General features: G+C 36.4%; 3 protein-coding genes across 5 annotated transcripts in view; 2 read left to right on the top strand and 1 right to left on the bottom strand.

Annotated features, from left to right (window-relative positions):
* The window catches only part of LOC110948390 (CDP-diacylglycerol--glycerol-3-phosphate 3-phosphatidyltransferase, mitochondrial), a 40,516-nt gene extending 39,166 nt beyond the window's left edge, over positions 1 to 1,350 (top strand). Inside the window, exon 11 of the mRNA XM_022189894.2 lies at positions 876 to 1,350. The gene's annotated coding sequence lies outside the window, so the exon portion shown is untranslated. The remainder of the gene's footprint in view (positions 1 to 875) is intronic.
* The window catches only part of eef2k (eukaryotic elongation factor 2 kinase), a 235,678-nt gene that overhangs the window by 89,048 nt on the left and 118,972 nt on the right, over positions 1 to 27,658 (top strand). The window lies entirely within an intron of this gene.
* Positions 9,756 to 27,658, bottom strand: part of LOC110948391 (cytohesin-1-like) — a 32,035-nt gene continuing 14,132 nt past the window's right edge. For all 3 annotated transcript variants that reach the window (XM_022189898.2, XM_022189899.2, XM_051939419.1), the window contains exons 3-12: positions 20,031 to 20,095; positions 18,554 to 18,620; positions 18,086 to 18,204; positions 16,534 to 16,727; positions 15,421 to 15,569; positions 13,818 to 13,929; positions 13,214 to 13,290; positions 13,052 to 13,123; positions 11,961 to 12,115; positions 9,756 to 11,491 (exon numbers count right to left, since the gene is read on the bottom strand). In XM_022189898.2, the coding sequence (XP_022045590.1) occupies positions 11,413 to 11,491; positions 11,961 to 12,115; positions 13,052 to 13,123; positions 13,214 to 13,290; positions 13,818 to 13,929; positions 15,421 to 15,569; positions 16,534 to 16,727; positions 18,086 to 18,204; positions 18,554 to 18,620; positions 20,031 to 20,095 (1,089 nt within the window). In that variant the 3' untranslated portion in view covers positions 9,756 to 11,412. The remainder of the gene's footprint in view (positions 11,492 to 11,960; positions 12,116 to 13,051; positions 13,124 to 13,213; positions 13,291 to 13,817; positions 13,930 to 15,420; positions 15,570 to 16,533; positions 16,728 to 18,085; positions 18,205 to 18,553; positions 18,621 to 20,030; positions 20,096 to 27,658) is intronic.

Below are 27,658 nucleotides of genomic sequence, written 5' to 3'. Positions count from 1 at the left end.
ATTCAGATATAATATTATATAAATTCTTTAAAAAAAAACAGTTTACTGTAAGAGAGGAGGAAAGAAACCAGGAAGTATTCACATTTAAGAGGCTGGAGATGGAGAGAAGAAGAAGAGATTTTGACTGTTTACTTAAAAAAAAAAAGACAAACAAAATACTCAAACCAATGAATTGATTATCATAATAGCTGATGATTAATTTAACATGTTATGTTTGCTTTATTTTATCTGGATAACTTATATTTCCTTTTCCTGATTTCTTTCTTTTCCTAGGTTTGCATTTGAAAATGACAAATTTTTAGACAGCAAAGTCATTTAAAAGACAAAAAAACTAAAACAGACAAGTCATAATTTAGAGATAAAAATCCAATTTAATGCATAGAAAACAACACAATGGACAAAAAAGTCAAATAGTTTTTCAAGGAAATAAAAGGCAGTTTAACCAGACACTTTATTATCTATTTATTTATTATTCTGCTGTTCTTGAATGTTTTCCCACAACAGAAGAATTTTCAGTTCATCTCACAGTAAAAACAAAAAAAGATCTTCATGAATTCAGATTAAGAAGCATAATTACATAAAAGCTTCAATCATCAGGCTGATTTGTCTGCATTAATGTTATTGTCAAGCTGAATAAAGTGTCCTTTTTTATTTAAAATCGTGAACAAGCAAGTCTGACATCTTTATTGTGCAGCAGACTCGACGTTTATTTAATCAGGATGGACAAAAAGTCCTTTAGCAGCGTCTCCAGTGATGTTTAAAGACAGACATCCTTCAGAAAAGCAGGTAATGACGAGGCGTTATGTCTGTCCTTCACTGTGAAAACTTCAGACTCGACACAGAAAACTGAACTTCTCTCTGTCTTTGCTGAACAGGAGGCTGGAGGTTTTCTTCATGATCGGCTGATGCAGCAGAAGCAGCCGGACGTGTTGGAGTTTCATCATCATCTCACTGGGAGTCGACGTCTTCACCGTCGCCTTGGGTTAAAAAAAAAAAAAAACAACCTCAAGAGACTGGGAGACGCACGGGAGCAGCAGTTTGTGGTGGATTCTGGAGGTAAATCCTCGTCTTTATCACTCCTCGTTCCTACGTTAACGCCAGACGTCGTCACGCGGTGGATTTCTGGTTCTACAAACATTTCACCTCCAGAGGTGCTGCATGCAGTGAAAACAAACGGAGATTGAACGTCTGTGATGGTGAACAGACGGGTGTGGTGACGAGCCGCAAACCCTGAAGAGCCTTAATGACCGTTTTTAGGAGCTCTTACCGTGTTTACAGCTAAGTTAAGTGTACAGTCTATGTGTTATTATCTTTGTAAATTAAAGGACCATGTGGTGTGTTTTTAACTGACTTCTAACGTGTGGCCTGTTTGTTTGACGCATCAGTGCAGCGTTTTATTTTTTTGGAATGCCAGGTTTTATTTAACAGTGGATAAAATGGTGATGCGAAATGTGTCTTTGTTTTGGTTTCAGAGCTGCTTTTCCATTTAAATTAAAATTGACCCGGTTTAAAGTATAGAAATGTGGAAAATATATATATTTTCACAGTGAAACCTCCGATGTCCACATTTTCAACATTTTTGGGACGTTCTTTAACTTTTTTTTGGTGGAAAAAAAGAAATAAGAACATTCACATAAAAATCAGCAAAATGCGCTGATTTTTATGTGAATGTTCTTAAAGAAGATATCAGAAGTTTTACTGATATATATGTAATCACTTTAGATATTTTCAGGATTTTTTTTGGAAGATTTTTACTCATTTTTTGAAAATATTTACAAGAATTTTCTTGCCAAATTTGGGAGGGGGAGGGGGGTTAAAATAAAACTTTTTTTCTTTCCTTTGTCTGCATTTATTCTCATTGTTTAACTCCATGGAAGGAGTGTCAACATTTTAAGAGATTAATGCATATTTTAGTCTTGCAGCCAAATATTTTATTTGGTGCATGCGTGTGACCATCACCAGCCCTCCCTGAAAGCTAAGCGAACATTCTTTTCTCTAAAACTTTAAAGAGAAAATTTTAAGGAGTTATTGGAATTTTCTTTCTGAAAGTCTTTGAAATTTTCAGAAATTTGGTGCCCATAAATGAAGACAACAGGAGGGTTAAATAAACCCAAAAAACAAGTTAAATTTCTAAATATTTCTTAGTTTTAACTCACAGTCAAATATCAAATGATATTTTTGCTTTTGTTGCCCCCAAGTGGTCAAAAGATTATTATTGGTTTGTCTGTTAGCAACACCACTCAAAAACGGACCAACAGATAATGTGACAAAAACGTCATATTTTAGCATGTCAGAACTAAAAGTGAACTTCACGCTGACATTGATGGGCATTCCAACCAGGAACAGAGTAAAAGATCATCAGTACGAAAAAAAAACTCTTCCTGTTCACCTCTTAAAACCCAAAAACACACCACAGTAGCACCCTAAACTAAAACTACCAGTGGGTTCCCTGTTTTCCTTTCTGAACAATTCAAAGGTCCCTCTCTATCTCCCCACACATCCACCAACCACTGGAACACATCTCCAAAGTTCTGCTGAAGCTCAGCTTCCCCTCAGAAGAAGTGCCGCCAGATGAAGGAGCCTTTTGAGAGTCAGCTGGCATCATGATTGGACGGTACTTTGGTCTGATCTAATCCAGCTTCAGCTCCAGAGATGGGAGGCAGGACGAGTCAACGGAGGCCGGGTGGACGAAGGCATGAAGCTGAGTACAATCTAGAAAACAACAGAGGAGTGCAGCGGCCCAGAGCCAGAACAAACAGAGTAGCAGAGTATGTCTCTCGAAAACATAGTATAGCCTTTGGTATGAAAAACGCCATCGTATATTGTACAAATAACAAGTCTCACTCTCACTTAACCTGTCAAATAAAGCAGAGAAAGGTCCAAAATTAAAATATATTAGAAAAAAAATGTAAAGTAGGCTGTGAAAAAACACTATAGAGCATGTTTCTTTGGAAAAAAAAATCATCATGAATTTTGTCCAAAAAAAAAGCCATAGTATAGTATGTCGAAAAAAATGCGATTATTTTTTCAACATGTCATAAAAACACGCCATATGATGAAATAATGTAAAATAGGCCACGAAAAACACTATAAAGCAGTTTCCTTTGGAAAAAAAAATCATCATGAATTTTGTCCAAAAAAAAGCCATAGTATAGTATGTCGAAAAAAATGCGATTATTTTTTCAACATGTCGTAAAAACACGCCATATGATGAAATAATGTAAAATAGGCCACGAAAAACACTATAAAGCAGTTTCCTTTGGAAAAAAAAAATCATCATGAATTTTGTCCAAAAAAAAAGCCATAGTATAGTATGTCGAAAAAAATGCGATTTTTTTTCAACATGTCGTAAAAACACGCCATATGATGAAATAATGTAAAATAGGCCACGAAAAACACTATAAAGCAGTTTCCTTTGGAAAAAAAAACTCTTCATGAATTTTGTCCAAAAAAAAAGCCATAGTATACTATGTCGAAAAAAATGCGATTTTTTTTCAACATGTTGTAAAAACACGCCATATCATTAAATAATGTAAAGTAGGCCATGAAAAACACTAAAGAGCATGTTTCTTTTTAAAAAATTCATCATGAATTTTTTTCCCAAAAAAACGCCATAGTTTAGTATGTCGAAACAACATGTTGGAATAACACGCCATGTGATGAAATAATGTAAACTACGCCACGAAAAACACTATAGAGCAGTTTTCTCTGAAAAAAATCATGAATTTTGTCCAAAAAAAAGCCATAGTATAGTATTTCGAAAAAAATGTGATTTTTTTCAACATGTTGTCAAAGCTTGCCATTTGATCAAATAATGTAAACTAGGCCATGAAAAACACTGTAGAGCATGTTTCTTTGGAAAAAAAATCATCATGAATTTTGTCCAAAAAAAAGCCATAGTATAGTATGTCGAAAAAAATGCGATTATTTTTTCAACATGTCGTAAAAACACGCCATATGATGAAATAATGTAAAATAGGCCACGAAAAACACTATAAAGCAGTTTCCTTTGGAAAAAAAAAATCATCATGAATTTTGTCCAAAAAAAAAGCCATAGTATAGTATGTCGAAAAAAATGCGATTATTTTTTCAACATGTCGTAAAAACACGCCATATGATGAAATAATGTAAAATAGGCCACGAAAAACACTATAAAGCAGTTTCCTTTGGAAAAAAAAATCATCATGAATTTTGTCCAAAAAAAAGCCATAGTATAGTATGTCGAAAAAAATGCGATTTTTTTTCAACATGTCGTAAAAACACGCCATATGATGAAATAATGTAAAATAGGCCACGAAAAACACTATAAAGCAGTTTCCTTTGGAAAAAAAAACTCTTCATGAATTTTGTCCAAAAAAAAAGCCATAGTATACTATGTCGAAAAAAATGCGATTTTTTTTCAACATGTTGTAAAAACACGCCATATCATTAAATAATGTAAAGTAGGCCATGAAAAACACTAAAGAGCATGTTTCTTTTTAAAAAATTCATCATGAATTTTTTTCCCAAAAAAACGCCATAGTTTAGTATGTCGAAACAACATGTTGGAATAACACGCCATGTGATGAAATAATGTAAACTACGCCACGAAAAACACTATAGAGCAGTTTCCTCTGAAAAAAAATCATGAATTTTGTCCAAAAAAAAAGCCATAGTATAGTATTTCGAAAAAAATGTGATTTTTTTCAACATGTTGTCAAAGCTTGCCATTTGATCAAATAATGTAAACTAGGCCATGAAAAACACTGTAGAGCATGTTTCTTTGGAAAAAAAAATCATCATGAATTTTGTCCAAAAAAAAAGCCATAGTATAGTATGTCGAAAAAAATGCGATTATTTTTTCAACATGTCGTAAAAACACGCCATATGATGAAATAATGTAAAATAGGCCACGAAAAACACTATAAAGCAGTTTCCTTTGGAAAAAAAAAATCATCATGAATTTTGTCCAAAAAAAAAGCCATAGTATAGTATGTCGAAAAAAATGCGATTTTTTTTCAACATGTCGTAAAAACACGCCATATGATGAAATAATGTAAAATAGGCCACGAAAAACACTATAAAGCAGTTTCCTTTGGAAAAAAAAACTCTTCATGAATTTTGTCCAAAAAAAAAGCCATAGTATACTATGTCGAAAAAAATGCGATTTTTTTTCAACATGTTGTAAAAACACGCCATATCATTAAATAATGTAAAGTAGGCCATGAAAAACACTAAAGAGCATGTTTCTTTTTAAAAAATTCATCATGAATTTTTTTCCCAAAAAAACGCCATAGTTTAGTATGTCGAAACAACATGTTGGAATAACACGCCATGTGATGAAATAATGTAAACTACGCCACGAAAAACACTATAGAGCAGTTTTCTCTGAAAAAAAATCATGAATTTTGTCCAAAAAAAAAGCCATAGTATAGTATTTCGAAAAAAATGTGATTTTTTTCAACATGTTGTCAAAGCTTGCCATTTGATCAAATAATGTAAACTAGGCCATGAAAAACACTGTAGAGCATGTTTCTTTGGAAAAAAAAATCATCATGAATTTTGTCCAAAAAAAAAGCCATAGTATAGTATGTCGAAAAAAATGCGATTATTTTTTCAACATGTCGTAAAAACACGCCATATGATGAAATAATGTAAAATAGGCCACGAAAAACACTATAAAGCAGTTTCCTTTGGAAAAAAAAAATCATCATGAATTTTGTCCAAAAAAAAGCCATAGTATAGTATGTCGAAAAAAATGCGATTATTTTTTCAACATGTCGTAAAAACACGCCATATGATGAAATAATGTAAAATAGGCCACGAAAAACACTATAAAGCAGTTTCCTTTGGAAAAAAAAATCATCATGAATTTTGTCCAAAAAAAAGCCATAGTATAGTATGTCGAAAAAAATGCGATTTTTTTTCAACATGTCGTAAAAACACGCCATATGATGAAATAATGTAAAATAGGCCACGAAAAACACTATAAAGCAGTTTCCTTTGGAAAAAAAAACTCTTCATGAATTTTGTCCAAAAAAAAAGCCATAGTATACTATGTCGAAAAAAATGCGATTTTTTTTCAACATGTTGTAAAAACACGCCATATCATTAAATAATGTAAAGTAGGCCATGAAAAACACTAAAGAGCATGTTTCTTTTTAAAAAATTCATCATGAATTTTTTTCCCAAAAAAACGCCATAGTTTAGTATGTCGAAACAACATGTTGGAATAACACGCCATGTGATGAAATAATGTAAACTACGCCACGAAAAACACTATAGAGCAGTTTTCTCTGAAAAAAAATCATGAATTTTGTCCAAAAAAAAAGCCATAGTATAGTATTTCGAAAAAAATGTGATTTTTTTCAACATGTTGTCAAAGCTTGCCATTTGATCAAATAATGTAAACTAGGCCATGAAAAACACTGTAGAGCATGTTTCTTTGGAAAAAAAAATCATCATGAATTTTGTCCAAAAAAAAAGCCATAGTATAGTATGTCGAAAAAAATGCGATTTTTTTTCAACATGTCGTAAAAACACGCCATATGATGAAATAATGTAAAATAGGCCACGAAAAACACTATAAAGCAGTTTCCTTTGGAAAAAAAAACTCTTCATGAATTTTGTCCAAAAAAAAAGCCATAGTATACTATGTCGAAAAAAATGCGATTTTTTTTCAACATGTTGTAAAAACACGCCATATCATTAAATAATGTAAAGTAGGCCATGAAAAACACTAAAGAGCATGTTTCTTTTTAAAAAATTCATCATGAATTTTTTTCCCAAAAAAACGCCATAGTTTAGTATGTCGAAACAACATGTTGGAATAACACGCCATGTGATGAAATAATGTAAACTACGCCACGAAAAACACTATAGAGCAGTTTTCTCTGAAAAAAAATCATGAATTTTGTCCAAAAAAAAAGCCATAGTATAGTATTTCGAAAAAAATGTGATTTTTTTCAACATGTTGTCAAAGCTTGCCATTTGATCAAATAATGTAAACTAGGCCATGAAAAACACTGTAGAGCATGTTTCTTTGACAAAATCATCATCATGAACTTTGTCCAAAAAAAACGCCATAGTTGAAAAAAAATGACATTTTTTCAACATGTTGTAAAAACACGCCATATCATTAAATAATGTAAAGTAAGCCATGAAAAACACTATAGAGCACTTTTCTTTGAAAACAAATCATCATGAATTTTGTCCAAAAAAACGCCATAGTATAGTATTTCAAAAAAATGCCATTTTTTCAACATGTCGTAAAAACATGCCATATGATGAAATAATGTAAAGTAGGCAAGAACGTCATAGTTTAGTATGTTGTCTGAAAATGGACAAAAAACATCATGTTTGGTCCGACAATGGACAAAAAAACGTCATAGTTTAGTATGTCATCCAAAAATTGACAAAAAACATCATTTTTTGTGTGAAAATCGACCAAAACATCATAATTTAGTATGTCGTCCAAAAATGGACAAAAAGCATCATTTTTGTGTGAAAATGGACAAAAACTTCATAGTTTAGTGTGTCGTCTGAAAATGGACAAAAAACGTCATAGTTTAGTATGTCGTCCGAAAATGGACATGAAACGTGCGTTTTTGTGTGATAATGGACAAAAACATTGTCCGAAAATGGACAAAAACAACATAGTTTAGCATGTCGTCCAAAAATGGACAAAAAAAAGTCATTTTTGGTCCGAAAATGAAATAAAACATAAGTATGTCGTACGAAAATTGACAAAAAATGTCATAGTTTAGTATGTCGTCCGAAAATTGACAGAAAACGTCATTTTTCGTCCGAAAATGGACAAAAACATCATAATATACGCAGTTGAAAAAAATGCGATTTTTTTCAACATGTCGTAAAAACATACCATATGATGAAATAATGTAAAGTAGAAAAGCACTATAGAGTTTTCTATTAGCGTTTGTGTTCTTCTGAGTTTAACTCCAAGATTGAAAATACTTTCATTTACTGCGAATGAATATCTCCTCCAAATGTCTCACTAATAATCATTGTCAGCCTTAAGAACCCACAAAACACCCCTCTGAGCTGGACCACACTTTTCTAGTTTGTAACTGTCAGTCTGCTGTCTGGTGGTGATCAGTGGCTTTTTAGAGCATTTTTTCTATAAAAATAGTTTCCTGAGATTAAACCAAAAGCCGCCACAATGATCTGAAACTCTCCATTAAGCTTCATCACTACAAACAGCTACTTCCACGTCTTAAAACTAGTGATTGTAGCCGCTTTGGATCTCCTGAAAACCTCCTCATATATTACAAAAAGTATTTATTCAGACTGTTAAAGTTCAAAAGTCAAAATGCTGATTCATTCTTACTCTACGTGTTTGATCAGATTTGATTAACAGGCAGCAAACAAACCAGCCACAGGCTGTGATAAAGTTTTGCCGAGTCCTGTTTGGTTTGCAGATTTACGGGACGTCGGACTTTACCAGCTCAAATCAGCGATAAGAGAGCTCTAATCAAATGTGGTGTTTGTATGAGTCCTCTGGAAATCATTCATCTCCTTATCGATGTTCAAAATCTGACAGCTGCAGAACGCTTCTTGAGACACGTGATAAAAGAAGCAGGAAGTAACCGTGTGGGAAAAAGATGGTTTTTGCTGTCAGCTGTCAGATCGTGATGACTGACTGGTTTAGGAGCGGCTCTTGATAAACACTACTGAAGGTTCTAAAATACTTCAGTGTCATTTATTAATGTCTTCAGCAGGTGGCCGCTTCGCTGCGAAGGTTAAGTTTCAGCTTTTAATCATCATTAAACAAACCAGCTGACAACATGTCATCACTCGATCAAATTAGTTTTTGAAGCTGGAAAGTGATTCGGTTGAACTATTTGTTTAATAAACACTGAGGCAAAAACAAGTCACAGTTTTTCAGATGGTATTAGTTATGGTGGAAGTCCATGAAAAATCAATCAGTGCCTCCAACCTGACCAATCAGATGTACAATAACTTCAGCATATTTAATGCAGCAACATTTTACCGTCATACTTTGAATATTTTCAAGTTACAGACCGTTTAAGTACGTCTGGAGGGCTGAAATTTAGCTTTTTTTAAAATTAATTATTCATGATCAGAAATCACGGCACCATAGAATGTGGCCATTTAACCCTCCTGTTGTTCTCATTTATGGCCACCAAAGAAAATGAAAAATTCAGCAAAAAAATTCCCCAAATTTCTGAAAATTTGCAAAACATTCAGGAAGAAAATTCCAACAATTCCTTAAGTGTCCCTTAAAAGATTTATTTTTTTAAATGCCCCAAATTGTCAAGAAAATTCTTGTAAATATTTTCAAAAAAATGAGTAAAAATCTTCCAAAAAATCCTAAAAATATCTAAAGTGATTACATATATATCAATAAAAATTCTGATATTTTCTTTAAGAACATTCACAAAAAAAATCAACCAAAATCCAGGGAAGAATTTTCTTGCCAAAATTTTATTTTATTTTTATAAAAAATAAAACTTTTAAGGAATTACTGAAATTTTCTTCCTGAAGGTTTTGCAAATTTTCAGAAATTTGGGAATTTTTTTTGCTGAATTTTTGGATTTTTTTCAGACAAGGAAACTATATTTTTGGGGGAACGTAAATGAGGACAACAGGAGGGTTAAATACACTACAATGATTCTGAGGGGATTATCTTAGTTTGATTTCACACCAAATCAACCAAATCTGTAAAATCCTTCATAGAGAACAATAAAAATGATCACAATAGTCTAATAAATGTACAGTCGAAGCGGAGTAGAAGATTTGTTTGCAAACTTTTAATGAGACAAAAAGAAGAAAAAAAACAATAAATTACAAGAAATCTGGATAAATAAATATTAAGCTATTTATGCGTTACCTTCATTTTCTGAAACAGTGCACTGACAAAACAGCAGAAAGAAAACAGGCGTAGAAAAGAAAAAACGGGTTCATATGGCAACAAAGTGAACGCTGAGATTCAGATGAAGTGAGTCCTGAAGTTGATCCGTTTGTCGGTGGAGAAAAGTCTCTGAATCACTCATGTGCAGTTTGATGGGATTCATTCTGGAACTTTCCTTCATCCTATAAATTCTTTCACAAGCTGCAGAAGCCGTTCTCAGCTGTTCTTGTGTGCAGCTGATAATTTAATGTAATAGGTGTGATCAAAAAGTTCAGAGTTTTCCTGTTGACAGTCATGGAATTTTTAACTGTCAGTAGTCAGGATGTTTTGTGACATTTATGGTCAGCGTTGTGTTTTTGTGCATTCACTGTGGAAAACATTTAAACACAATCTGTGTCCTTCAGCAGAATCCAAACATTTAGATGTCTCTGTCACATTGTTCTTTTACTAAACTCTGAAAACACCGACTGCCTCCTCTGGTCTCTACAGCATTAAACAGCAAAAGGCTCCACCTGGTGGCGCAAACAGGTACTACAGTCAATCTTCAGCACCTACAGTGTGCTTTATTTAGGCAATATTATCAGCAGAGGCTAAATAAACAGATCGGGAGCCTAAAATACTTCATTAGGACATCTTTAGTTTTGACTGTGAAGAAGGCACATCAGTAAGGAGCTCCACCAAAACCATGCTAGATGTTTTCTCCAATATCTCGAGGTTGGGCATCATAAATTTGTCCCCCATTTGATAAGGTTTCACTGTATGTTTGAAGTGTTTGTAGAAGGACTCTCAGCACAAACAACCTAAACTGTAGTGAGATAGTATGTGGGTGCTCCAGTTATGCTTTTTGGCCACAGTAAGACAACCGTCAATCTTCATCTGTCCTACATGCTAGATTTAGCTCCCTTTGACTTCTTATTCTTGTCTGAAAATGAGATTCAAGTCAAAGGATCACCGTTCCGACACATCAAAGGAGCTTTCCAAGCACTGCGTCGCTGCACAAGATGACAACTTGGAAGCAGAAGGCAGCCGACGTTAAATCAGGCATCTATTGCTTTTTATTCAGGCACCGTCTCTGAACTTTTCGATCACACCTCGTATTACATCTAAACACGTTTCTCTCCTGGAGATGAAAACATTTGCTGCCCTGTTCTCCCTCTGTGGAAACGTTTGAAGCAGCTGTTAGACACTCGATGTGCTAAACCAGAACAAACATGGACTGTGTGAAAAAGCTCTGAGGTCAATCAGACACATTTCAAGAGTCATTACAGCAGATGTTCAGTGAGTGGGAGTCCGAACCAGAGCATCATTACAGAAGGTGATGTTTTAGGAAAAGCAAAAAAAAAAAGAAGAATAATTTCATCTACAGACTGGAAATCAACATGAAGTCAGACCTGTAGAGCAGAAGGTGTGGGTACTGAAGGTACTTCAGTTTATAAGGTAACAGAAGAGGATGCTCTTATAAAGCTCAGTCCTCTGAGCAGCTCCAGCATCTCAGCAGCAGCATCAGGTCCACCTCCAGCAGGACTCGATCCTCTGCAGCTCTACAGACCCTTCAGGGAGGAAACCTTCTTCTTCCGAGCGGCCAGCATCTCGTAGAACGGGTCTTTGCTGATGGCAGCTCTGCAGGTTGAACACAGAAAACGATTAAGCTTGTTTTACGAAAATCTTCCAAAAAAAAAAAATCGTAAAATTTCTAATATTTTCTTTCAGAACATTCACCAAAAAAATCAACCAAAATCCAGTAAATTTCACATTTTTTCCACCAAAAATGTTCAAAAATTTCCCAAAAATGTTGAAAATGTGGACATCAGAAGTTTCATTGTGAACATTTTTTTTTTTCCCTCATTTTCAAACTTTAAATCGGGTCAGTTTGTACCCGTAGATCAACACGAGGATTAAACTAGAGTAGACTAGGTAGATGTGTGTTTGTGACACACTGCCCCCTGCAGGTTGGGAGCAGACGCTACATGGAGTATAAAGTCAAACATGTTCTCTCTAGCGGATTTCCAAGCATCGTGTTTGTGCGGGAAGCATTACCCAGCCTTCAGACTTCATCACCTGCAGCAGAGAATGTTCAGCCGTCACTCACTTGATGCTGTTGATCCATTCGTCCTTCTCCTCAGCGGTCGGGGCTGAGATTCTGTAAAAAGTGTGGTTGCCCTCGACGACCCGGCCGTCTGCCTCCGTCTTGCAGGCCTTGATCACCTGATCTTTGTGGTTGGGGATGAAGAGCTCGAAGCAGTTCTGGGAGAAACGGAACAGAGGAGGTAAGTCAGGAGGTTTACAGAGAGCGTTGGACTTTCTGCTTCTAAAAGTACATGAAGGTCTGAGTGAGGTAATGACAACCAACATGGACAACCAGCTGTAGAACAGATTCTCTGAGGGAACTACAGAGTAGGATCATATAAAAATGCAGCTTTGGTGTCCTTGAGAGTGTAAAGAAGGTTGATGTTGGATGGTGGTGTATCAGGTGGTACTATAAGGGCAGTAAAGGTACTTTAGTCAGTTCTACCACATCTCTGTAAACAGAATGGTTCTGAAAGTCTGTGTCGTCTTTCCTGTCACAGATCAGTCGTGTCACTAAGGTGTCGTCCTGCATTTCTCACAGCACAGATGTGGATAAATGTGACCACAGCTACATGAAGTAATCAGAACGTTTCTGGTTTCTTGAACATATCGCCGTATACTTCAGCTGCTTTACTGAAGGTCTGCCTTCTCCTTTTAAAGAATTTGTTGCAGAATTTGCTACATTAAGGTGATTAGTAGAAGATAATGACACAATTAGTGCTGCTAATCAAACAGTTACTGCTACACAACAGAGCAACTATATTAACCCTCCTAACTGTTCTATTTGGTCATGGGGGGTGAGACAAGAGAAAAACTACATTTTAGAGGGAACTTCAGACTTATTTGGTATTTTAGAAATATTTTCCAACAGTTTATTATTTATATTATAGATTTGGTCCCAGGACAAGAACATTTACACAACAACTGCATGTTTTAGGATTTTGTACGTGGATTATTTGAAATACAATGAGTGGGACGTAAAATATCCTCCAATTCTGGAATAGAAATCTCTCCCATCTGAACATTTTCTCCATCTTTTACCTGACATGAACCTACAGAGATCCAGAAGAGGCCAACGAGTGTCAGGAAGAGAAAAAAAGAGCAGTGCTTTACCGGTTTCTTGGAGTCGTCGACTTCTCTGATGCTCAGATTTTCCAGTGGAATAATCCCTCTGGGCTCCTTGTCCTTGTAAACACAGAGAAAACAAATTACAGTGTCAGCGCTCTAAGTATAACTCCCCCAAACATGCATGTAGTATTTAGGAGCGTTACTCACAGTGGTGTATTCAAAGTAGTAGAGGCAGTTATCTGTGAGGATGAACCAGCGTCTCTTCCAGGTCTTCACTCGTCCACCTGAGGACAGATTACAGGTGAGTTAGGACTTCAGAAAAGACAGAAAACTGGACTCCATACTGAAAGCGAAGCACACTGACGACACAAAGCAGCGGGTTAATCAACTGGCTGGAAAAGCTGAGGTCAAACTCGGGTCAGTCGCCAGTTTAAAGAGCCCAGAAGTTAGAAGCAGATGTGAAAGGGTACGTTTTCCACATCAGGGCACAGCAGCAGAGGGTGGAATTATTTGTAAAATGAACGATCTGGCTTAATTTGCGATGCGAAGGTGAATGCACACAGCCAGAGGGGGTAAAAGCTCAGCAGCAAAGCAGTGCATTAAAGCTGTTTGAGGGGTACGTACCTCCTGGAGTCAAAACCATGAAACACAAACAGACAAGGAGAAGGTCAACAGGAGTAAAAATCAAACAATTTCAGTCTTTTTACATAAACTCAGGTGCTGATACTCGTCCAGTCCAGCAGAGGGCCGACCTGTTTGCACTGATCCAGACTGAATGAAGTAACATAATTCGCACCAAGAGTTCACGTACCGAGTTTCAGCAGCCATCCTTCTCTGTCGGGGTTGAAGAAGGTGTGTGTGAGGTCGTTCCCGTCGTCCTCTGGGATCTTAAAGGGTTCGTTCTTGATGCTGTCGTACAGATTCTGCAGAGGATCCAACACAAAGATGAGCATTTTTAACCTCATCTGACCTTTATTTAACCATGTAAAACCCCAATATAGAGAAAAAAAATGAAAAAAAAATACATACATTTATACAGAAATTATAAAAACTAATAATTAAAAAAATAAAAAATACTCTATATGTATATATAATCTGTAAAACCCAACTACATTAAAAATAGCAAAATTAATATAGATTTATATAGGTATAAATGATAAAAAAATAATTTAAAACAAATTAAAATATTCTATATATTTACATATAATCTGTAAAAGTCAAATATAGAAATAACATTTATTTAGATATAAATAAAAAACAATAATTAAATTTTTTTAATATTCTGCATATGTATATATAATCTGTAAAACCCAAATCTAGAAAAAATGAGCAAAATAATATACATATTTTTCCTATATAAGTAATAAAAATTAATAATTTTAAAAATTCTAAAATATTCTATATATAATCTGTAAAACTGAAATATAGAAAAAAATGACCAAAATAATGTATTTATTTAGGTACAAATTATAAAAAATAAGAAAAAAATTCTAGATATGTATATATAATTTGTAAAATATAAAAATAGCAAAAATAATATGAATATATTTAGATAGAAATAATAGAAATAATAATTTAAAAAATAAACAAATTCTAGATATGTATATATAATCCGTAAAACCCAAACATAGAAAAGAAATAGCAAAATAATATCTTTTTATTTCTATATAAATAATAAAAATAAAACTAATGTTGTATATTTTTTTAACAGTGGGTTTTACAGGGTTAACCAGAAAGTCTCTTGAGAATAAAATCACATTTTTCGAGAGATCATGATAAAGTTACAAATGTTCTGAACAAAAGCATGACAACAGTAAAAAAAACACCTGCACGGTTTCAAATATGGAAGATAAATACAGAAGCAATTTGTTGGAAAAATCCCCACATTAACAAAGAAAAGGAAGAGAAAGGTTTCATTTTGCTTCTCGGGCTTTTTTCTTTGAAATGGGACTGCTGTTGATTTTATAACAAGCTGAGAAACAATCACAGAGGGAAGTTCTCTGGTGTAATTTCACATTAAGTTGTGCATTTCCCTGATTCTTATGAACAGCTGGTTGTAATCCGCTGCCAGTTAGATGCTACAGAAAGGTGAGACGATGCAACATTTACCATGCTGCATTTCTTCAACCCTCATCTGTATACAAGCACCAGCTGAGAGCGCAGATGCAGCTATTTGTGGTGCTATAGTTACTGTAGCTGCACCGCTCCTATTGGACAGCTGAAGTAATGGATGAGGTGTTCACAAAGATGTGCCGTTTTCTGCCTAAACTTTGTTTTTCTCAGTCACCTGAGTTCGACTGTAGATCAGCTGATCACACAGTGGGACTTTCTCGACGGTGAAAACAATTCCTTGTGGTTTCTGTGTTCAGATTACTGTCAATAACAGCTGCTCCAGCAAAACAAACTCCTCTCACCCTGAGCAGGTCCTCTGGCAGGTCTCCTCCGTCATTGATTCCTCTGTTCATGGCGGTGAACCTCTGAACGGAGGGCTTGTCCTTCACGTTGGGGTTGTGCAGGCTGGTGTTCAACATGATCACAGCGAACGACAAAATGTAGCAGGTATCTGAGAACAGGCAGAACGGGAGGATGCACATTTTCAGGACACGCCGACTAAAACCCACAGACTAAAAACAAGAATGTTCCACGTAGGACATCTATAAGGTCCGACTGACTGCAGATTGTGTCATCATGTGTGTAATGTACTTTGTCGTGTTGTGTGTGCTGTTTTATCGGTGTTGTTGGTCCTCTTTGTCTACTTTTACAGATGTTGTCTACAGATGTTTTCTATGTTAACCCTCCTGTTGTCCTCATTTACGGGCTCTAAAAAATATTGCTCCCTTGTCTGAAAAAAAATACAGAAATTCAGCAAAAAAATTCCCCAAATTTATAAAAAAAAAATTGCAAAATCTTCAAGAAGAAAATTCCAAAAAATCCTTAAAAGAATCCTCAAAATCAACCAAAATCCAGCAAATTTTGACGGATTTTGGTTGATTTTTTTTCCGAATGTTCTTAAAGAGACATTTATTTTTTCCACCAAAAAATGTTAAAAAATTTCCCAAAAATGTTGATCAATGTGGAAGTTTTCACTGTGAAAATATATATTTTTTCCCCACATTTTCAAACTTTAAAACACAGGGTTAACTGCATGGTCCCTGATCCAATAAATAAATAATAATAATTACTCAAGCACATTAAAAAAACCTTTCCTGTGTTACTGACAGCTGATTTAAACTCAAAAATTACACTTATTAGATTTTCTCGGCCTATTTTTTACTGTTTCTGTTTAAAATATTTGCTTCTAAGCTTCTAAGTATCTCAGAGGAAATAAACAATAAATATGAATTAAAAGTGATGATTACTGGCGTGTTTTTCCCCACAAACAGAACTGCAAATAAAGTTATTTTAGGGAGAATAACTGTTTTACTGCTGCTTCTGTGTGTTCACTTTGACAATGTCTAATAAGTGGGACTTTAAAGTTTAATTTACTCGTGACGCTGGTGCCTCTTCCTCCACTGAATTCTCCGTACCTGTGCTCTGAAACACTCCGGGGTTGCAGTGGCAGTATCGCTGGGCGAACGCCTCCATCATGCGGTCGATCTTCTGAGCCTCGCCGGGCAGCCTGAAGCTCCACAGGAACTGCCTGAGGGCCTGAACCAGGTTCAGATCTGTGAACTCGTGCAGCTCCAAGAAGGCGTGAAGAACCTCGATGTTGAAGTCGTCTCTGCACGACGCGCGAGAATCCCACGCAAGAAACGCACCCACGAGTGCACGAACGCAGGGGGAGGAAACAGGGAAAAAAACACACAGGATCAAGGAGTGAACACAGCTCAGCTTAACTCACTGAGACAGAAAGACTCACGGATAATATTATATACACGGTTCTGTACATACAAACTGTGCTGTTTGTTGCCTCCAGTCACATTTTTACTCAATATAAAGTCCTGCACCTCCATGAAAACAGCACAACCACAGCCAGGAGAGAAAATTCCCAAAATGTTAGAGTAGTCTGACACAAATATAATCCGAAAAAAACCTGAGATCAACATGTGGAACGTTTCCCACAGGTGTTACCCATACAGGACAAAATGATGGCTCTACATGCTGCAGATATTTTACCGCTTACGTTATTAGAAGAAACATCGTTAGTATTGCTGACACAAAACGACACACAAAACAACAAATATAGGAAAACAAAATTACAAAGACAAAAAGGAAACACAAAACAACAAAAACACGAGACAAAAGTCAGACAAAAAACAACACAAAATACTGCAAAAACGAGACAAAACGACTAACACGAGAAACAGAATGACAAAAAATAAGACAAAAAAATAAGAGAAAAGAAGAGAAAAAATTTGGCAAAAAAGCTACAAAGCGATAAAAACAGACAAACGACAACACTGCGAAAAAAATTACATAAATGACACAAACTAGACAAAAAATAACAACAGCGAGAAATAAAATGACAAAAAAATAGACAAACATAAGTGAGACAAAAAAACAGACAAAATGACAAAAACGACACAGAAAAACGAATAAAGCAAAACATAAAATGACAAAAATAAGACAAAAAACACAAGTGAGACAAAAAAACACAAAAAGGAGAAACAAAATGACAAAAACAGGAGACAAAAGTCAGATGAAAAACAACAAAAACAAGACAAAATGTTGCAAAAATGTGACACAAAACAACAAAAGAAAAATGAGCAATCTATTATTTTACTTTATGATCAAAACAACCTGTCAGATTCTAGAAATTATTTTAAATTTATAGTTTTATAAATTTACAATTTGCAGTTGATGTCTTCTCTGTATTTTTTTCCTTTTACAAAGCCATCCAGCAGGTCTGTTTGGACCCTCTGCAGGGCCGGTTTTGGCCCGTGGGCCTCACGTTGGACACCCCTGCACTAGAGCCTCTACAAGTCCAGACAGGACTCCCTCTCCCTCGGTCAGACTCTGTCTTTCTCTCGGCAGAATTTCGTCCAACAGCCGCTCTGTGCAGGAAAAAATGATGGCTCTACATGCCGCAGGTATTTTACCGCTTACATTATTAGAAGAAACATCGTTATTATTGCTGACCTCTCCCCCAGGTAGTCTCCGATGGCCGTCTTATTCAGTCCTTCTCCCTTGTAGAGGAACTGGGCGATGTCATCACTTGTGTTTTTTAGTAACGAGCTGTCGATCAAGAAGCGAATCCCCTGAGAGAGAAAAATCAGAAAACATAGAACGTCACACACTGAAAGTACAAATATGAAAGAAAGAAGTCTTTATTCAGCGAGTTAAAACAATAAGACAGAATTTTGGAAGACAGTTTGTCAGTTTCATGTTTTTACTCCTTTAATCAATCAGTTGCTTTGAGTCAGTTTGAAGAGAAAATGAAAACGATGCTGCCTGTCTGAGCTGATTATGTTCGGGGTTTTTTGAAGTCATGACCTCAGACTTTGGGAATCTACGTTGGACATTTTTGTCTGAGGTTTTTCTCGACTAAAACCGATTCTTCATTTATCTGTTCCATGAAAGAAGGAAGCGCTCCGACAACGTTTTTACCTTGGTGGGATCCATGTTGAACTTCTTCCGGCCCATGGCCATCTGTTTGTTCCTCTGCATACTTTTCCTAAAAACAGATTAACGTCTTTAAAAACACAAACACTCCACCTTTTCATGGTTGAATCGACACTAATTTATTGAGAAGAAATACCAAATACTCTGGTTTCAGGGAGAATTTGTTGTTTTTCTCTGTTTAAACCATCACTACTGACCTGGACCACACACTTCCACCTTCTTCAGACGATGAAATGAAGCTTTCAGTACATGAAAAAGAGATGAGTGCATATTGTACCTGCAGTGATCTCCACTGAATATCTTTTGGTCTTGAACTCTTGGTGACACAAAATAAGCAGTTTTAAGGCTTCATTTTTTGTGGAATGACTGGGGCACATAACAGAAAAATCGCTCAAAATGCCAAACACACGACTTACTTTTTATTCAAACTGTCGTCCATTTTCAAGGTGGCAGTGTCATAACTGGCAATTTTTTTATTCGTTTATTAAATTTTAATGATATTACCATGGTCTCATGAATTCTTGGACACTTTAGAAACATGTTTAGACACCATAAAACCTTGTTCAGTCAAAGTCATAATGGAATATCAGATGTCTGAACGGATAGATTCTGGATATAGATGGATAGATAGATACTTTACTAATCCTGAGAGAAATTCAAGGATTCAATACTAAATTAAATTTGACAGCAAAAACACTTTCAATTAAGGAGTTACTTTGAATTATCAGAGTTTGAATTATTGAGATTTTACTGCAGTTGGATAAGCACATACCAACAATGACGCTTGTTTCTCGGACTGTTTTATTCTAATAGCATTACAGGCTTGGGTCAGATTAGAAACATAAAGAACATCTAAACATCACACGTCTACCAGAATTTCTATCCTTTCTCAGAGTGCTGAAACAATAGCACAGCTTGTGAAAGAACGGAGGAAAAGCTCCACTGATCCACTTCAGACTGCAGCCTTGGCTAAAATCTGGCTATTAAAGGTGTAAATTATAGTGCTAGATCGTGCAGATTTGGATTCAAAGTGCTTAATTCTACATATTTTGACTCCCAAACCAAGCAGATCACTCTAAAAGACGATGCTATGTGATAATGTATGGGACTGCACATTGGAAATGGTGTGCATCTCGCAGAAATGGTTGCTATTTTAATTAATTAACGTGGCTAAAGTTCTGTTATTTCAACAAATTATGGACACACAAGCCAGTTTTGGTGCTTGTATAACAAAATTAAGCATTCTCTACATATTTGCCGTTATCTTCTCTACTAGAAATCTGATGTGACGTTAATAAATGCAATATTTAATCGAAAAAATCTATTATTTCACGAATCCCACAAGGCAGCAGGCTTTGTTCTGAGTGTTTCTGACTATTACCCATGAATTTATTTCCACTGAAACCAGGCTGAGTGTTGCCTACGCATGCGGTACAGAGATGGTGGTTGAGAGACACTTTACCTCTCTTCAGACAGACCCAGGCTTTCAATCTCAGTGGTCACCTCTGCTATCTCATCCTTCAGCCTCTGAGAGCAGACAGAAAGAAGAGCAGGGAAGGAAGAAGGAAAAAAAAAAAAAAAGGGGCCGTGAGTTTTTGTTTGGCTTTGGAGCACATACATGTGATATTTGTGTGACATCTGACCCTTTACATAATCCTCTGCAGATGCTTTGATCACACCGTCACAGTGAATTACACATGCTTGTCTGTTCAGCTACACCTCACTGAAAAATACATCCAGACGAGCACTTTGCTGCTGAGGAGGCGACCCACGAGAGCAGCGGGGTCAAACTCATCTTAGATCAGGGGCCACTTTAACTGAACGATATAAGGATAAAACAAAACAAAATATTACAAAAATGAGAGACAAAATGACAAAAATGAGAGACAAAATGACAAAAATGAGAAACAAAATGACAAAAATGAGAAACAAAATGACAAAAAAACGAGACAAACGACAAAACTGAAACAAAAGATTGCACAAATGACAGAAACCAGACAAAAAATAACAAAAGCGAGAAATAAAATGACAAAAAAATAGACAAACAAAACATAAAAATGATACACAAAACAACAAATAAAGCCAAACACAAAATGACAAAAACAAGACAAAAAACACAAGCGATACAAAAAGGAAACACAAAACAAAAACACGTGACAAGAGTCAGACAAATACTGACAAAAAATCAACACAAGACAAAATACTGCAAAAACGAGACAAAACGACTAACACGAGAAACAAAATGACAAAAAAATTAGACAAACCACACAAAACAAAAAAAGCGAAAAAATTTGACAGAAAAGCTACAAAGCGATAAAAATAGACCAACGACAAAACTGCGACAAAAAATTACATAAATGACACAAACTAGACCAAAAATAACAGCGAGAAATAAAATGACAAAAAATAGACAAACATGAGCGAGACAAAAAAAAACACAAAAGGCAAAAACGACACACAGAACAACGAATAAAGCAAAACATAAAATGACAAAAATAAGACAAAAAACACAAGTGAGACAAAAAGGAAACACAAAACGACAAAAACGAGAAACAAAATGACAAAAACAGGAGACAAAAGTCAGATGAAAAAAAACAAAAACAAGACAAAATGTTGCAAAATTGTGACACAAAATGACAAAAGAAAAATGAGCAATCTAGTATTTTATTTTATGATCAAAACAACTTGTCAGGTTCTAGAAATGACTAAATTTATAGTTTTATAAATTTACAATTTGCAGTTGATGTCTTCTCTGTAATTTTTTCCTTTTACAAAGCCATCCAGCAGGTCGGTTTGGACCCTCTGCAGGGCCGGTTTTGGCCCGTGGGCCTCACGTTGGACACCCCTGCGCTAGAGCCTCTACAAGTCCAGACATGACTCCCTCTCCCTCGGTCAGACTCTTTCTTTCTCTCGGCAGAGTTTCGTCCAACAGCCGCTCTGTGCAGAAAATCCTCTCTGGGATCTGGAGCACCTGTTCTGGGGTCAGAACCCACCACCCTTCCCCTGCTTCCCAGCACTCCCCTCCCCTCACCCAGAGCTGACCCAGATTCATCGGCCGACTCCCTCCACCCCCCGACCCCAGGCCGGGTAGAGCGTCACACTGGTGTGGGGACGGGAACATGCAGGATCAAAGACTTTGGCTTAGCGGAGCTGCTCGGGAGAGGCCGAGGTTATGGAGAAAAGAACAGAGGAGGGAAACAGATGGAGAAACTCTGAGCCCAGCGGAGAAGATAAAGGACCGGAGCTTTCCATAAGCTGCCGCCCAAACAGCCGACTGCTCATTTAAGACCGGCTGCCTACTTTAATATTTACATTTCTGATTCTAATAAAGCAGTTTTGATTGACAAGTTGTACTTCACTAGCCTCCTCTTAAATACATTGATGATAGACAAACATGCTGTGTATAAAAGTTTATGCACAATACTGGACAAATATTAGCCAAATTATTGATAAATAAAAGCTGTACTGATTGTCCAAACAATGAATTCTTCATTAGACAAACTGCTTCCAAATATACTGGTTCTGAATATACTTCCCACATGTGCTATACAGATGTTTGTGGGCTTAAGGAATGGACAAAGGCATGAATTGTTTATATTTCCACTGTGTTTTCTACAGCAAAATATGAACAGAAGCTGAGTTGATTTAGTAGATTTGCGCGATTTGAGTCAAGGAATTCACACGTTTCGATATTTTTGGTCGATTTTCTAATTAATTTCAATTTAACACATGGGAATAAAGCATGTTTCCCCTAAAAATAACCTTTTTAGCTTTCATTAAATAAGAGTGTCTATAAAAGTAGTTGCACCCACTGGATGTTTTTCCCTTTTATTGCTTTTCAACATTGAATCGCGTTAAATTAATCTGGCTTTTTGGACAAGAATCTAACTTTAAAAAAAAGACTCTTTCATGTCAAAGTAAAAACAGATTTCTACAAAATAATGTGAATTAATTTGAAATATAAAAAGTATAATAAGTTATTGCAAGTATTCACCCACTTCAAGTCGGTATTTAGTAGATATTCAGTTTTTTCTGTGAATTACTGTCAAAAAAGCCAAACTGATCATGACTCAATGTTGAAAAGCAATAAAAGAAGAAAAATTTCCTGTATGCTTCTACCAAAACATTAACTATCTTTGTGGCATGTCTTCATAAACTTTGCAGTGAAGGTGTCAATAAATAAATAAAACCTAATAACTAGGGCCTAATGGTCCTTAATCACATAATTCTAATCAGAAGTGGGAGTAGCTTTAAATATTAACAGCTATTTATAGACTGTGCGGGTTGAGAAGAATAATTCTCCTTTAATTCACCATCAGGTGGATGAACGCATTAAAATACACAACAAAACATGTGATCCATGTATATGATGGGGTTGGGCATTAGAATGTGACAGATGACGCCACATTGGGGCTTTTATAAAGGACAGTTTTTCAGGCCTGGACCCCCCTAACCGGCTACTTTTTCACCCCTGGCTGCTTGAAAACGCTGATGGACTGAGTTAATAACGGGGCAGAGCTGCTGGTGGATGAGGTCTCAGATTAGAGGTACAATCATGTGCAGCTCTGCGTGAGCATGTGTGTGAAAACAAGGCTGCGTCGCCCTCGCCGAAGGTAAACAAGATTCCTCCATGTGCGTCTCCATGGTAACCCCCCCTCCCCTGTACAAACTAACAGCGTCCTCCGTCTCCATTACTGGAATATTTCACGGCTCATTACCCATCAGCCCCCGGGGGCAACGCGAGGCGGGGCTTTGAGGGGGAGGGACGCCGAATGAGTCGACCTCGGTGATAAAGTCCATCCATCAGTTTTCACGGCGTCTCACACCTCGAGGCGGCGACGGTGTTTGTGTGTTGCTTTGTGCGTCGTCGCTGCGCACCTCGCTGACTGAGCAACGTGGACGGGTTCAAAGTCATTTTATTAAATCCAAACTCTGTCCTGGACTAGCTTATCAAATCATTCTAAATCTGTCCGGGTGGTTTAAAAGTATGTATTATTTTTTTCCTCACTGCTGTGTTTGATTCTCACAACACAGCTGAGCGGTTTATGACGTCCTCAACCTACAATGTTTCACGGTTATGTCAGAACTGGTTACGATCGAGTTCTCGCTGTACAACGTCCTCAACCTACAGCATTTCATTGCTACATCAGAATTGGGTTTGTGAAAAGAGTTGGCGAGCTGAGCCGACAAATACGTCGTCATGCGGCGCTATAACAGCTTTGTTTACATTCGCCGGTTGTACGCCACCTTGGATTGTGCTGCATTCACTAACTTTTTGCCCTTCATTATGGCTTCCAAGTGTAAGTTAGACTCTTGTGATGGCAGTGCTTCGAAGAAAAGAAAACCCATCTCCATGGAAATTAGATAAAACGCTCGAAACAAGGTGAAACCCCAATGAACATCAGCATTATTAGATCAAGTTGTACAAACAGCGCAACAAACTCTGTTATCTTCTCGGAAAATGATTAACACATGCATGAAACTGGGTGGTATTCATGACTTTTCCAAAGAGCTGATCATATGGTGATGCATACACACTTTGTTTACATTTTAGCTAAGAGCCCCCCTGTATAACATTCTATTTATCTTTGAAATATAAACTAGATGAATCACTGATGGTTTTGTGCCTGAAGCTCAACTTGTGTCAGGCATCACTACAGGTTTAAAAAAGTGACAAAGCAGCCAAAAATGAAAAACTCCTTTCTTTAAGAAGATGGACTAATACTAAAATGAAGATCCTCCATCAAATTTTGCATTTTGCAGTCACTTCTTTGACTCGCTTTGGAACGTTAAAGGTTCAATTAGTCAGACTTGTGACAATCTTGGTGAAATCATGAATGAAAGATTCAACAAGGTCTTATTTGCAACCTGACACTGGTGCCTAAACTGAATCTGCTCCTGGAGCTCAACTCAAACGTTTATTTTTTAATGATATCTAATTTGATCCAGACTGGCAGGTAAAGTTGCAAAGCAGGGACCAAAAATATAATTTTACCTAAGAAGTTTATTCTTGTATCTTGTCAGACTGAGACATCATTTAAACATTCATGAGATACTTTCTAGGTAACACTATTAAAAATACTATACGGCAGAATCAACCATCACATCTTTCCAGTGAAGTCAGATTCAGTACTGGACAAATACCAGTCTATCTAAATGTAACCGGTCACACAGGAAATGAAATCAGTCAAGCGATTAATTAGATGTTTGACAAAAACCCAGTCAATAGTAGTTTCAATAATAATTTAATTCAATAGGCGTGCATAAAGCAAACATGCAATATATATTGTGGTTCCAGATTTTCAAATGTGAGGATCCAGTTTTTAGTGGTTTTATTGTTAATATATTTTTTTCAGCACTAATAGTCAGGCAAAAGTTAGCCACTTAAATACAAAAATACTGACAGAATAAAGAGATTATTTCGGTGGCTTTTTTGAATATCATTTATGTGCCTGGTGTATAAATGCATAAATATAAAAAGCAACAAAAATGCCCATAACTAGTTAAGTCTGTGCAGATGTTATCAAGCTTCTCCAGTTTGTCACATAATTTTTCATGTAATTTTTGAAGATATTTGCTTTTAAAAAATGACAATTTATCTCCACCATGTAACAAATGGATGGTATTAGCTGTCAGTACATGAATACATAAATATGAACTCATTTTTGTTCCTACAAACCATGAAAAACATAAAAATATCACTGCTGAAAGGTAGACAAGGAGCTATTTATGGTTTATTTTATCATTCTGGCTTTCTATTACACTTTGAGAATTAATTTATCTTGAATTCATATCATGAATGTAAGGCCGAGCCTGGTCTCCATCCTGCTAAAACGAATTTACCAACTATAGAGCTGACACGGGGAGTCCTGCTAATTTATTTAAGGTTGAATGAGGCACTGAAGCAGGGGTTAACTCGTCCCTCCAGGCAGAAAGAGCTAGAGGACACACACATATCTACAAAGGTCCAACCCCCACACAAAGAGGATCATCTGTCTTAAATGTGTACAGTAACGCTCCGGTGGTCATACCCCGATCCCCCCAACCCTCCAAACACACACACACATACATCCACACACCTCCCCAGGCACACTGGTCTAGACATGAAGGTCCAACTGTACTCAAGGACACGGAGACAATTACAATGTGGTGTTCAAACAAAGAGGGGAAAACAAACCGGGCCTGTGTAATTCCTGCTCGTTTCTGGCTCGACATAAATTGAACGGTTTAAAAAATAAAACGTTACAGAGTGCAGACAACCGCAAGGTTCACAACGAGGACAAAAACAAACTTCTTTTTTTTATGGCTGCTCTGTTCAGAAAACATGTTGTCCAAGACCGAAAACAAGACAAAAGGACATGAACCAGTACTTATACAGAAGAACATGTGGTGAGACTACAGATAAGACAAAAACACGATGAGGTGGAAACTATTTTATAACTATGAGATTATATACAAATGACCAACAGGACAGGAACTGAACATGCTAGAGAGTCAACACATTTAGGATGTCAGTGATTGTTGTCAGTAATAATAATGATAATAATACATTTTATTTATACGTTAGTGCTGACAGATAAATCGTATGATTATCATCAACCATATAAACATCCTGAATGGACACATCGCAACAGATTCCTGAGTTTAGAGGAAAATATGTTGAAGAAAGCAGAAAAAAATATGCTTAAATTTCTTGTAGCTATAATATCTTATTTAACTCAGTGTTCTTTTTACTTGGTTGTGTATTTATGGGGAATGTGTTCCATAAAATCATGTTTAGAAGAGTTTCTTTATACATTGGGCAAACACAGACAAAATCAATGGATATTTCTGCTTTATGTGTAAACAGCAGAGCTGCAGTCTCCAGGTGGAGGACTGGTTAGTGGATATGCTTTAATCTGACCAAATCTCTGGTGACGAACTTTCAAAAAGAGAGGATTAATTATTATTGTTGGTAATGGGATGAACAGACTACCCGTGGACACCACCATGTTTTCACAACTTTGAACTCGCCCAAACTAATAGATACTGTTAGGTGTAACTTATTAAAATGATTACAGGAAGTCCTCAGTTTACGACATCCTTGACTTACATCATTTCGTCAGAACTGATTACGGGTCTTGTCCTCGGTTCAACTTTTGGCGTTTTGTCAGTATGTTGGAACTGCTTCAGTGGAACTAGTCGGCGAGCAGAGCGGATGAATATGTAGTCATGCGGCGGTATAAGACAGCTTTGTTTACATTTGCCACCACATTGGATCATGCTACATTTCCTAACTTCATAATGGCTCCCAAGCACAAGTCAGACTCACAGTTTACATTTTCGTCGCTATTTTCCTACGAAGTCGTGTTTCATTGCGAGTTAATGACTGCCGTTGTAGAAATACTGTAAACTGATCGATATAGTGATGCACATAACAGCTTTGTTTACAGGTGACCTCCGACTTGCGGTGAAAATCGACATACGTCACACTGTAGGAACGGTTAAGACGAGGACCCCCTGTTCTGAATGTTTACTCCAAGTCAGCTCCACATTAACCGGCATCATGTCAAAGAAAATCATCAGTGTGGCTCCATTTTGTTACAAAAGATGGCCAAACAGTCAAGTGTACACTTTACAGCGCCACAACCAACATCTAAAAACAGGACGCTAACTTGTCTGCATTATGATTCTTAACAGTTCTTGTGCTGGGATCATGAGTTGTGAGATGAATAAGTGCAGCTACATGCTGGTCTCCAAATCTGATACATAATCTTATCATTTCAGTATGCAATAATGAGGTTAGAACTATTTAATATGTTCCAAATAGTAGCTCTTTATGATGGCTTATCATTCATATAGGCTAATAAGGCTAGCATGTATTAGATCTTAGTGGATGATTCAGTTATTCTAGAAATAATGTGCAGATTTATTTCTTTTCCCACGTCAAATCGATTCCATGCAAGACGTCCTCTGGATGACTATAGCTCCAGTACGGTGTTTTAGTCATGAATCCACACAGTTTCATGCCTTAGGCCCCAGATTAACTCTTGGATTTAGTCTGAAGTTTAAGAAGAGAGAGCATTTCTAGGCCCGGACACAGCGTTTGTG

This window comes from Acanthochromis polyacanthus, chromosome 19, assembly GCF_021347895.1.
Source record: "Acanthochromis polyacanthus isolate Apoly-LR-REF ecotype Palm Island chromosome 19, KAUST_Apoly_ChrSc, whole genome shotgun sequence".
NCBI lineage: Eukaryota > Metazoa > Chordata > Actinopteri > Pomacentridae > Acanthochromis > Acanthochromis polyacanthus.
The sequence above is the reverse complement of the archived record's forward strand: the minus strand, read 5'-3'. Positions and strand labels throughout refer to the sequence as shown.